The sequence below is a fragment of the Hypanus sabinus genome, chromosome 22, assembly GCF_030144855.1.
Source record: "Hypanus sabinus isolate sHypSab1 chromosome 22, sHypSab1.hap1, whole genome shotgun sequence".
In the NCBI taxonomy this organism is placed as follows: Eukaryota; Metazoa; Chordata; class Chondrichthyes; order Myliobatiformes; family Dasyatidae; genus Hypanus; species Hypanus sabinus.
Genome location: NC_082727.1, coordinates 60,261,985 through 60,275,328, shown reverse-complemented (window position 1 = coordinate 60,275,328; position 13,344 = coordinate 60,261,985). Strand labels below are relative to the sequence as shown.

At 37.9% G+C, this 13,344-nt stretch overlaps 1 protein-coding gene across 5 annotated transcripts in view; it reads left to right on the top strand.

The window, feature by feature from the left end:
• The window catches only part of ccdc186 (coiled-coil domain-containing protein 186), a 118,681-nt gene extending 107,521 nt beyond the window's left edge, over positions 1 to 11,160 (top strand). For 2 of the 5 annotated variants that reach the window (XM_059947902.1, XM_059947898.1), the window contains one exon: positions 6,614 to 11,159. In XM_059947902.1, the coding sequence (XP_059803885.1) occupies positions 6,614 to 6,694 (81 nt within the window). In that variant the 3' untranslated portion in view covers positions 6,695 to 11,159. Of the gene's footprint in view, positions 1 to 6,613 lie in introns of all 5 variants that reach the window. The other 3 variants (XM_059947899.1, XM_059947901.1, XM_059947903.1) reach the window with 3 other exon arrangements.
• The last annotated feature ends 2,184 nt before the right edge of the window (positions 11,161 to 13,344 follow it).

Here is a 13,344-nt window from a genome sequence, read left to right as displayed (position 1 = left end):
AATTTAGATGTGCATTAAAATTGCCCACTATGTATAATTCAGGATATTTGCTTTAGTTTTGTCGTATTAAAATCAGATGATCAGAATCTATGCCTTTTTCGTTCTGATTCTTTTTCAGTAAATGTAGAGAAATGGTTTTGCAATTTAAGAGTTAAATTGTTGACTTATCAACATTTAAATTAGCACCTAGAGCTGAGCCAATAGTAAATGAGCTCTCTCTACTTACTGATAACAAGGCAATAGAGCTATCTTATTATAAAATGTAGTTCAGCTTTGACTGATGTGCAAGTTTCTTCTAATTGTGATACTTCTATGAAATTGAGTCATTTTCCCAGTAGAGTCCTAATACACAGAAACAGGCCTTTCAGTCTGTCCAGTCCATGCCGAACTATATTTTGCTAAGTGCTATTAACCCATACCTATACCTCAGTACCCCTCCCTCCCATCCAAGTGCTCAAATTTCCCTTAATGGTTGCAATCAAACTTTTATGTACCACATCTGCTGGCAGCTCATTCCACGTTCACACTACCCTCAGTGTGTAGGAGCTTCCCCTGAGGTTCCTCTTAAAACATTTCACCTTTTACCCTTAACATTATCTCCAGTTCCAGTATCACCCAATGTCAGTGAAAAAGCCTGCTTGCATTAACTCTATCTGTACCCCTCAAATGTGTACATCTCCACCCAATTTCCCTTCATTCTCCTACACTTCAGAGAATAAAATCCAGACCTTTTCAACCTATCCCTATAACTCAGGTCCTCAAGTCCCAGCAACATCCTTGTATATTTTCTCTGCACTCTTTCAATCTTATTGATACCTTTCCAATAGGTAGATGAACTACACAGAATACTCCAAATTTGACTCACCAGCATCCTTTACAACTTCAATATAACATCCCATCTCCTGTACTTGACACTTTGATTTTTTTATGATGCCACTTTCAAGGAATTATGGATCTGCATTCCTAGATCCCTCTGTGAAAGTCTTCTCTCCTTCCAGTTTGAATTCATTTTTTGTTTGTAAATTAGTGGGAAGCAGGATATTAACCATTTTCAAATTGCACATACAGTATAACTGGAAAACACTACAATCAATATGGGTAATCTTATTACAACTTTTATACAAAGAATTCATTTTAATTTCTGTAATTTAGGATGTGGTTTACTAAAGTAGTAATATGCTTCTAATGTTCTATCTATGTTGCATGAATATACTTTATTCAAAATATAGTCAATGAAGAAGCTTATATAACATTAATTTATACAGTTAGACATATGGTTTCGGTTTTCCAATGCATGTATTTTCAGATAGGGCCACTCTAATAAATTTATCTCAGAATGTAATAATGCACTACTGTCAAAACTAAATGATATGCCCTCAGTCTTATTGAAAGAAAAGTGTTCATGAAATAAATGACATTTTTATAATTTTTATTTCAATTGAGAAACCACTGTACAGAATTTTTTTGTCCATGGCTAAACATCTGGGATCTAATACTGAGATGTAAAGTAAAAACAAAAGTTGGGTTTCAATTGCATTACTAAATTATTTTTCTAAATTAATGTTTCTTTTTTTAACTAAACCCATGTCATATCATTGTATTGCAACATTAGCTAACATTTATGATGAAATGTAAAATCAAACTATTGTAAACCTTGTGTGTCTCAATTATCGTCATTCTTTCCATTTTCAAAAACTGCTGTTCTCTCCTGTTAAATGTGCTCTTGCTAGCCTACATAGATTTTTCATTCCACGATCTTTCTCAGAGACCGTTTAGCTAGGAGCATTCATGCATTTGATTCAGATGTTTCCAATTTCAAGTCCCACTCTTGAAACTTGAGCAACAACATCTTGGCTGATTCTACAATATTGTACTGAGTGCAAACTGCGCTAAAGGAAGTGACTTGTTAATCAGGCACTCTTTCAACTCTCCCAGTTGAATATAATGGGATCTCATGCTACAATTTTGAAGAACAAAAGAGTGGTCCACTATAATCCAAACAATATTTGTCCCCCAAGTATTATTATAGATCTTATGGGTATGATTGTTAGTATTTCCTATATTATAATAGTGACTTCAAATTTATGCTAATGACTGGAATGTTCTGAAATAAATATAAAAGGTGCTTTATAATTACATTTTTAAGTCTCCATTTTCTGACTAATTTTCTGTATAGTCTCATAGTCCCACCAACAGCAGCAAAGTCTTCAGCTACTTGAATCTCACTCCTCAAGATTCTCCAAATAAGCTGCAATATTGGTCTCTTCTTTCTGAAATCTTTATTGGACAGCTTTCCTAATCTTTTGTGCTTTTCTTGGAGCTATCTTCAAAGATGCCTTGGAGCATTTCTAATGTTATCAGTTATTATTTTTTAAGAACATAAGAATTGGATTACAATGAGGCCATTCAACCCTTTCAAGTCTAAGCACAGTATAACAGGCTCACTAGTTCACATGAAACTTCTGATGTGGTATGACTACCCTTAGAGAACCAAGCCCAGGTTATCATGAGAGAAAAAGAAGTACTTTTATTTAGGAACAGTTTATGCATGAAAAATTATATGTATTTTCTGTTCAATATTGTCTATAATTACTTCAAAATCAAGCCATTGTATTTGGTTGTTTATGCTACCATTATATTTTGTGATACAGTATATAGGTTCCTAAGGTTGTCATAGGCAGGGGTGGTGGTGGGGATAAGCTCCCACTATGTATAAAGTGCTGCAAATGGTGTGCACCTCTAACAGTCTCTAACAACCAAGTCCAACTCTTGGCCTTCATGTATGGCTTGGCTACTAGGCCTAGCAGAACTGTTTCTACTGACGAGAGAAGGGGCAAAGGTGGACCTCTGGCGCCTCAGAGCAGTTGCTTCGAGCAGGTGGGGCTCATCAGCCTTGGAAGGCAGCCCACCTAGGAGAAGGAAAACTCTGATTTTAAACCTCCGCTGCCTTGTGGCCATACCCACCCATGGGAAAGGCTTCAGGAGTAAACCCCGAGGAAGAAATCTGGAGCTGGGGTCCCTAAGGCAGTTTGATGTTGTTTACAACTTCACTCTAGCAACCTCTGCGACAACACGGATGCCAAGCTGTATCAGCACTTGCCCTTCCCTTGGACTACATCAGTGATGTAGAGAGGGGGAACCCGCTGTATGGGCAACAGCTATTCAAATCTTCCGGCCCAGGCTTGCACAGTCACCAGAGCTGCAAACCCTTGATCGACACCTGCTATAGTACTATAGTGTATAATTTATGCCATTGAAGCATCGCATTTGTTTATTTATCCTACCATTGAATTTTCTAAATGATACGATATACAGTACTGTGCAAAAGTCTTAGGTACCCTAGATTTTTAATATCAATTTTGTTTTAGATGTTTATTTTTTGTCTTCTGCATTAGTGTGACAGGAGAAAAGAACAAATTTTAGATTTCCAAACATTCATTTTCTGAAGCATTAAATATTACAGGTAAATTTTTGGATTTTGTTGAAGTAACATATTAAGTAATAGACAATTTTTCAAATAAAACGATTTTTTTTGTAGGTATGTAGCCCTGTGCTTGCCTGCTGAATCGAAACCTTGCCCGAATGATTTTCTGACAAGGTCCCACGGCGGGGAGCCGTGAGGGGACGTATTTGGAGGGCTGTGCCGGCCGAGGGGCGGCATTTTAGTTGGGACTACCGGAGGTCCCTCCGCCAAAAATAGTGCTATCGCCCAATTGAACAGGATGTTAATGATCAGTGACATAATGAGTTGAATGAGCTGAATTGATTTAACTGGAACAGAAACAGGTGTAGAAGAAATCAAACTGGATGAAGGACAACCAAGCCAGAAGTTGATTGTGTGGCAGGTGTGACAAGTTTAACCTTCAAATCATCAATTCTTACACCATGGCAAGAGTGAGTGTAGCAACACGGTAGTCATTTTGCATCAGCAAGGTCTCTCCCAAGCAGAAATTTCGTGACAGCCATTTGAAGATGTGCTGTCCAAGCTCTTCTGAAGAAGCATAAAGAAACGGGCAAGATTGATGACCAGAAATGCAGCATCAGCAACAGAAACTGAGTGCAGCAGGCAAGAGATATATCAAACTTACATCCCTTCTAAATTGGAAGAAGTCCAGCTGCTATCAGCTCTGAACTCAAAGAAACCACCAAGTACACCCCTCTACAAAGAGGTCTTGTCAGAAATGGTCTTTGTGGAAGAGTTGCAGCCAAAAGGCCATTCCCCTTAAGTGAAAACAAAGCCAAGAGATACACCTACACACAAAAAACACTAGGAATAGGGTACTGAACAATGGAGGCAAATGCTTGGACAGTCACATCAAAATTTGAAAGTTTTACCTCCTAACAGGAGGCAGTTTGTCCACAGAAAAGCTGGAGAGCACTCACGGATGAGTGTCTGCAGCCAACAGTGAAGCACGGTGGCAGTTCCTTGGAAGTTTGAGGTCAGGGTACATTTATTATCAAAGTATATATGCAGTATACAACTCTTAAGATTGATCATCTCCAAACAGCCATGAAACAAAAAAACCATGGAAGCTGTTCCAAGAAAAACTTTAGCCAAGCACTTAAGAATTGGTGATGCCGCTATGCACTAAAAATCTGAAATACACTAAACTAGTACTGTTGGATGTTTCAAATCCCTTCTAAAGATTAACTTGGCCTACTTACAGGAGTTCTTGATACCTGTTGATGTTGATTATATAATTTGCTATATTCAATTTACTTTTATTCTATATAATGTTTGTCTTTTAATTTTGTCTATTTTTATGACTGCATTGATTTACCGTTACAATCCATGTAAAGCACTTTGAACCTGCATCTTCATGTATTAAAGGTGATATATAAATAAAGTTATTATTTGAAACAAACTGCAGATTTGTATTGGATTCTTTTCAGTTATGTGGGTGAATTTTGCTGATTTTATTTGCTATTTTTGTTGTGTGGTTTTAATCAGTTAGGTAATTCTGGATGTAGAATTCCATAAAAGTAACAAGTGCTCTCCAAATGGCATCACTTGTGTTTTTCACCATGTTTTGTCTATCACTCTTCCCAACTAATTTTTCATGTGGATTTTATATTTGTATCAAAAAGGTAGCAAAATAATGGGCTGAAAGATGGCAGATGGTGTTTAATGCTGATAAGTATGAGGTGCTACATTTTGGTAGGAATAGTCAAAATAGGACATACATGGTAAATGGTAGGGCATTGAGGAATGCAGTAAAACAGAGTGATCTAGGAATAATGGTGCATAATTCCCTGAAGATGGAATCTCATGTGGATAGGGTGGTGAAGAAAGCTTTTGGTATGCTGGCCTTTATAGATCAGAGCATTGAGTAAAGGAGTTGGGATGTAATGTTAAAATTGTACAAGGCATTGGTGAGGCCAAATTTGGAGTATTGTGTACAGTTCTGGTTACCGAATTATAGGAAAGATGTCAACAAATTAGAGAGAGTACAGAGGAGATTTACTAGAATGTTAAACACGAGGAAATCTGCAGATGCTGGAAGTTCAAACAACACACACAAAATGCTGGTGGAACGCAGCAGGCCAGGCAGCTTCTATAGGGAGAAGTACTGTCGACGTTTCAGGCTGAGACCCTTCGTCAGGAGTAGAATGTTACCTGGGTTTCAGCACCTAAGTTACAGAGAAAGGTTGAACAAGTTAGGTCTTTATTCTTCGGAGTATAGAAGTTTGAGGGGGGACTTGATAGAGGTATTTAAAATTATGAGGGGGATAGATCGAGTTGACGTGGATAGGCTTTTTCCATTGAGAGTAGGGGAGATTCAAATGAGGACATGAGTTGAGAGTTAAGGGGCAAAAGTTTAGGGGTAACACGAGGGGGAATTTCTTTACTCAGAGAGTGGTAGCTGTGTGGAACGAGCTTCCAGTAGAAGTGGTAGAGGCAGGTTCGATTTTGTCATTTAAAAAAAAATGGATAGGTTATATGGACAGGAAAGGAATGGAGGGTTATGGGCTGAGTGCAGGTAGGTGGGACTAGGTGAGAGTAAGCGTTTGGCACGAACTAGAAGGGCCGAGATAGCCTGTTTCCATGTTGTAATTGTTATATGGTTCTATAATTATTTATACATTGTAGTGTTGTTAGAAATGTTTGCACAGCGTTCTGGTTCTTAGATGAAATCAGTTGTGGCAGTTCCATTTAATTCACAAAATTCCACTACATATTTCAAATTTAGCAGTTTCAATATTGAGAATCTGTGTAAGTGTTGTTGCAGAGTTGACATCAAATCTCTCCCAAATTGCTTTGACGGTAAAACGCAAAGTATAATTCTTATTCTGGTGGTTTCTTCCATGTCATTCATGTATCAGATCTGTTTTTTTATTTTATGTGGTCTTTTGGAAAGAAGCAGCATGGCAAGATTAGCTTGGGACTCATTCATTTCAGAAATGGACTTTGCGCATTTAGCACAAGGTGGTGCTACAGTATCTGCTGAAATTGTACTATGATATCTCCAATTATACAAGGCATCTAGAATAAAGTATTTTTATTTGGTCATCAAATGTCTAGGCTGCAATATAAATTTCTCAATGGTTACTATCAATAATGTAACAACTAAACAGTAAAGGACAAACTTCACAATGTGATCTTTAATTACAGGAAAACTTGCAGACTCTGGGTACAGAAATAGAACGTCTGATCAGGTGCCAGCATGAATTGAAACAGCAACTAAAGAACTGAATTGGCACAGTTCTCTGTTTAAGCAACTCCATTGTGAATTCAAGGGAACAGGTGTTGGACAGATCGAGATCGTACATCACTCATGACTCAGACAAGTATATATTATTTGCCTTCACGAGATAATGTTGCTACTAAAATACAGGTTTGGAATATTCATTATGCTGCATTGAACTGACTTTTGTGAAACAACTTTCAGAAGCAAGTTTGATGTTAACACTCCAAGATACCATGTAACTGTAATCTGCTACAAAAGTAATGAATGAAGACTGCTACAATCAGCTCAGAGTAACAACTATTGGATGTTGATCATTCTTCTATGCTATTTGTTGTTCTTAAAAAAGCAATGAATACCATGTCTCCCTAGATGAGAATGTTTAATCACGAAGGTTTTGGGACTATAGTGCAATTATACAATGCAACACTGGAAATTTTCAGCTAATGACCTAAGTTTTTATTTTAGTGTTCATTTGATTTCAAAAATTCAAATAGGGCTGAGGCAAATGAAGTGCATATCCATCCAAATGTCTGCCAGATTTCATATCCTTACTTTAATACTTACTTTAATACTTCAAGTACAACTTTTCAGGAATTGAATAATTTTATTTCTCTCAATTTTATATGTAATATGAATGTATTATGTCTGTTAGGCCAAATTAATGGATTCATAATCCAATTAACCAAATTGTACCTCAAATCTAATGAGGTCAGGATATTTGGTGTTGATTGAGTTATGCTTCATGTAAGTGTATGGTCATTTGTTATAGTAGAATGTTAGAAATGCTGATAATGAAAAATGATTTAGATTTTTTTGGGGGGGGGAAATAGAAGGAAAATTTCAATTTGTTGAGAAGGAAAAGAAGATGGTGACCACACTAAGGTCAGTGATCAAAACTAATTTCTCAGATTGATACAAATAATATATTGATCAATGGTCATTTCAGTTGGAGGATAGCATTCTGATGTTGCCCTTGGATAAGAATTGACTTTTTTTTAAAAAAAGCAGGTTTTTTTCTTCTGTGAAATCTAATGGAAATGCACTTTAAATTCAAATTATTGCCTTCCAAATTGCACAGTTACGTTTGTTATTGTAGTACAAATTTCTTTTCTCAATATTTCAAATATTTTTCTTCCAATTCATTCATTATCTGTTGCAACAGTAATGTAGTTTATTTTGGAAATTCATTTGTAAAACTAAGTTGTAGATACATTTCTGTATAAAGAGGAGTTTTTAAAGTTTTAATCTATTATATGTATATATGGCAGTATGGATGAATAAATTACTTTTTGTGTCTTATTTTGCTGCTATGTTAGATTATTAGATGATTAACCTCATAATTTTAAGGGGAAGTAAATTCTACAAAATTTATTTGGCTTGTCTGTAACGTGTGTATTGATCTGTTGTTTTGGAAACAGAACATATTCCTTCAAAGCACGAATCCTTAAAATCATAGAAAAGTACAGGCCATTCAGTCCAATTAGTCCATGCCAAACTGTTTAAACTGCCTTCTCCCATTCACCCGCACTGGGACCACAAGCCTCCATTGTTTGTATTTATTTGACATCTATCCTATAATATTACAATGAAAGGAGAATCAATAAATTAAGTAGCAATTCCAATTTAAATTAATTAATTAATTTTACCCAAGGGGAAGAGCAAAGGAAATTTGTTTTCCAGGCTTCAATGACCTGTTGTGCTTTGCAGACAATGATTACCATTAGAATTGTAATCACTGTGTTAAGGTAGAGAAAGCAGTTGTTAATGTGTGCACAGCAAGATCCCACAGACCAACAAATAGATTAAATGTTTGTAGAATATAGCTCCTGGCTCTGTCCCTGTGATTTTATTTTGAGTAAAGCTGGGAGTGTTTTTATGACTGCCCAAGAGAGCTGTTTAATGTTCTATCCAAAATCTTTGGCAATGTATTCTCTGATTTTGGGAAGAAAAATTGCCATTGTAGCAAACAGAAATGGAAGTTTGTGTTTGCTATCTCTTTCTGAAAAGAAGTTGGTGTTATTTAGAGCAGTTGGGTAATTGAATTTTAGACATTCAGATAGCTGTGTGCAAGAGAAACTAGTGTGCTAGACCAGTATATAGGAATAAAAAGCTTTGAAAACGATCCTTGGGGGCAGTAAGGGTGGCGGAAGTGTATTGGAGATGAAATTCTGTTTAAAGATTCTATTTAGAAAGAATATCAGCTTAACTATACAGTACCAGATGAATTTTGCAAGTGAGTGATTATCTCATGCAAACACTGAATTGTGAATGTATTACTTCATTGTTTTAGACATAGTAAAATTCCTATGGTTTTACAAATACTCCAGGGTTTTTTTTTGTTTTCCCTTAGAATGTGAGGTATAAATGACCAAATTTATTACATATATTTGAAATAGGAACTTCATGCCATAAACATTCTCTTAAACATCCATGATTATTTTTCTTATTTTAAGTAAATTGGTATTTCCCTTGCTCTTCCTCTCAGCCTCTAACCCTGCTGCAGCATGATACTAAATGTAATCATCTGAAAGTAATTCCTTGTAAACTGAGTTTTTTAAATGCTTATTTTCCTTCCTTTAGTAAAGAGCTGTTTTAAACCCCATTTACCTCTTTAGGCATTTGTGATGAAAGTTAGAGGTGGGGGGAAAGGAATGATTTAACGTGGTTTAAGAGCATCGGTCTCTTGCTTAAATAAAAGACCGCCATCAGTCTCTCATTTCTTCATTGCTGTCCATCTGTAGGGCTTAAGTCAGGACAGGATGGTGTACTGAACGTGGGTGCCTCTGTTTGTTGATGGTGCATTCTGCATTACAATCTTTATATCTTGAGGACAGGAAGTTTTTTGATATTAGTGCTTAGGCCCAGGTGAGAAGAAGATACCTGTTTTGAGGAACAGATGGGTAAGTTGGGCCTTTACTCATTGGCATTCAGAAGAATAAGAACTGATCTGCTTGAAACAGAAGATTCTAAGATCTTACGCCTTGGAGGAAAATCCAGATTTGTGGAGGAATTTTTTAGTAAGGGGCCAAGCAGTTCAATGGATAAGGAAGAGCTTGTTTTATCAAAAAGTCATGGCCATTTTGAATTCTGCACCTTGGAGAGCTTTGCAAGACTAACATTTAGTATATTAAAATCTAAAATAAACTTTTGATCTATAGCAGGGTTAAGGGAGACAGACAGTAAAGTGGAGTGGTAACCATGATCCTACTGAATGGTGGAGTAGGCTCAATAAGCCCTATGGCCAATTCTTTGTTTCCTATGTCGTAGTACATCCTTATGGGTTCACAAAACAAAGACAAGACCTTATGGCGTACAGTACTAGTCTTAGGCACCCTAGATTTTTATGGTTTCAGATGGTATGCCCTCTTCAAAGCCCTGATCTAAACATCAAGGAGACTGTCTGGGATTACCTGGAAAGACAGAAGCAAGCGACACAGCCAAGGTCTGCAGAAGAACTATGACAAGTTATCTAAGATGCTTGGAACAACCTACCAGTCATTTTCTTATAGAACTGCATGATTATACCTAAGAGAACTGATTAGGTTTTAAAGGCAAAGTGTGGTCACACCAAATATTGATTTGATTTAGTTTGTTTACTGCTTTTTATAGTTTTTTGATATTTAGAAACCTTGCATTTCATTATTTTTAAAGCATTGTTATGAGTGATGAACAGACCTGATGGACAATGGGGTGCAGAGTTAACCCCTTGAGAACCACAAACTATTACTGTTGCTATACTGCTCATGAGAGAGAGAGAGAGAGAGATGAAACACGGGCAAGAACATCTGCTACAGATAAGAGGGGGAAAGAGACTGTTGATTTACTGTATTATGACTCTTCCTGGATTATTCACCTTCCGCTACAAGGACTTTACTTTGCTTGTTAACATTCCTCAGGAGATAGCAGGAGTGGCCTGATTTGATGGACACGGTCATTCAGAGTTGATGGATGGCTGAGACCCCGTGAGTGGGGATAAAAGACAGGTCTGGAGAGACACCCTTCAGACACACCAGTGAACACTGACTGTATGTTGGGAACCCACAGAAAGGTGGGGGCTTCGGAGACAGAACCAAGAGATCAGTCAGTAAAGCTCACAGTATTACAGCAGGGCCGGTGGGGACTTGTGTGTGTGTTTGTCCACTCATGCCAGAGTGATGAGTCCACCACAGAAGAACGGTCTATCTGAAGACCAGAGGGGTCATAACTGAATGACACAACGATACGACGGATTAAGAAAGCCACAAAAGGTTTGCCTGCCGCAGCTGTTGCTGTTACATATCGCTCGCTCTCGCTCTCGCTCTCAACAATTTCAATACAACCATAACTACCTCAGCATTTATGAACTGAACTCTATACTTTCCTATGACAATTCATTTACCCCTAGACATCAATAGAGCTTGTTTATTATTGATTATTATTATTCCTACACTTTTAGATTTATTACTGCTAACTTGTTTTATATGTATATTTGCATTTTGATATTGTATTGTACAGTTTACTAATAAACACCTTTAGTTTGGTACCACCAGACTCCAACGGATTCTTCTTTCTCTGCTGGTCAGACACCCAGTTACAGGGTACGTAACAAATTGGGGGCTTGTCCGGGATTTGTTACTAAAGTGGGGGGGGGCAGTGAATCGGGATAGAAGTCCCTTATCTGATATGGTTGTATGGGAAACCAGCAGAGATGGAAACAGACACATTTTTAAAAGACCCGACTTCAGGGGCATTAGAGGATGCCAGGAAGGCAGAATTGGTGAGCGTTGCAAAACAATTAAATCTCTCGGCAGTGAAATCGTTGATAAGTTGGATATACAGAGAGCAATAGCTGTGCATTACGAATCCGAGTGTGTGTTTACGTCGGATGTATTGGACCTGTTCCCAGAGAAAAAAACAGTCGAGGGTGAGCTTCAGATACAGATAGAAAGATTAGGGTTGGCTGCGGAGAAGGAGGAAAGGGAGCAGCATCTACACAGGTTTTTTTTTAAGTTGTTAGTACAAGCAAAGCTACTGCTTTTGAGTTACAGATCTAATGGATAAAATAGACCCAAGAAGATCGCTACCTTTCAAACATCTGGAGTTGTATTGCATTGAACCACAAAACCGTTATAGCAACCCTAAACAATGCCAATATGGCAATGCAACAGACTTTCAGTATTGCACTGACATATTAGCATAGATGGTATTGAACTCATTTTGCAGTTTGGATATGCTGTTTCGGACCCTCTCATTGATGTGCTTATAGTGTCTAACTTTTAACGTGTATTATCCAGCCATCTTTAGGCAGACAGTTTCTTCTCCATGAACCAGAATAGGCTTTGAAATCACCCTGCTGTTGACATTGCAACCGCCCTGACATTGCAGGTACTCCAAATGGTAAACATTTGAACAATTTATAATAGGCTGTTCAGTGACGTGTCTTGAAGGTTAGTTCATTTCTTTTGAAATCATCCTCGCAGCAATTATGTAAAATCTAGTCTGACAGCTTGCAAGCAGGTAGAAAAGTATGATATTTCCCTTCATTAGAATCCTGAAGTTCAGATACTACCATGGGGCAAAGTTATTTGGAACATGAATTTGCTTGCCTTAATATTAAGGATTTTTATCAGATGCTGCTCCTTAACTGCTGTGTTTATTGCCAAAGAGCAACATTCCATGAACCATAAGTCCATAAGCAAATTAGACCATTCGGCCCATTGCTCTGCCATTCTATCATGGTTGATTTATTATCCCTGTCAACCCCATTCTCCTCATAACCTTCCATTCCCTTACTAATCAAGAAACTAGCAATCTCTGCCTTACATTTACCCAGTGACTTGGCCTCCACAGTTGTTGGTGGCAATGAATTCCACAGATTATCGACCCTATGAGAAAGAAATTCCTCCTCACCTCTGTTCTAAAGGGACGTCCTTCAATTCCGAGGTTGGGGCCGTTGAGGGTAAAAGTGGTTTGGTCGTTTACTGGGCCTCAGTCACCATTTGGAAGTGACAACCCCAGTACAACCTCATGCATTACCAGTTTCTATCACATCAAGGTTGAGATGTTTGATTTTGCAGCAACTATGGGCTTGGTTATGCAACGTTTTGACATAACTGTGAGCCTTCCAGCAGTCGAGTGCACAATGTGTGCTGACGGCCAGTGGGGGAAACGACGCCGGTCCAGCAAGGGTTTAAGTTGGCTCCGCGTATTTGGGGAAAAGACAGGAGACAGTAGCAGAAGCCAACAGCTTTTCTGAAAGAGGTTCCGGGTGGGAATACTTGTGTAAAAAAAAACATTGAGATACTATAAGCAAATACAGTAACCCATGACAAGAGCTTCCGACAGGAGGTGCTCCGGAGGTACCTGGAGGCAGAGATAGCGGCTTTTCGGCGATGCGAGCAGCCCAGCAGCCGGTTTTATTCCTCCCATCTCTATTCCTTTTATGTCTAAATCTGGTCCCGTTTCTTATGTTGTATAATGTAATTCGGAACTAAAATGTACCCATTGTTCAAATTACAGCGGAAACACTTCATAGTGTTATAAAGTTTAAATTGTGTATCATCTAAGTTGTGTGTTCTTACTGACAGCTAATATGAAAACCTACCGCCAGCTCTTGAAAGGCGGGTAAAACAGGGTATAATCGGCTTTCATATGACCGAGCTGGTTTTGAATATTT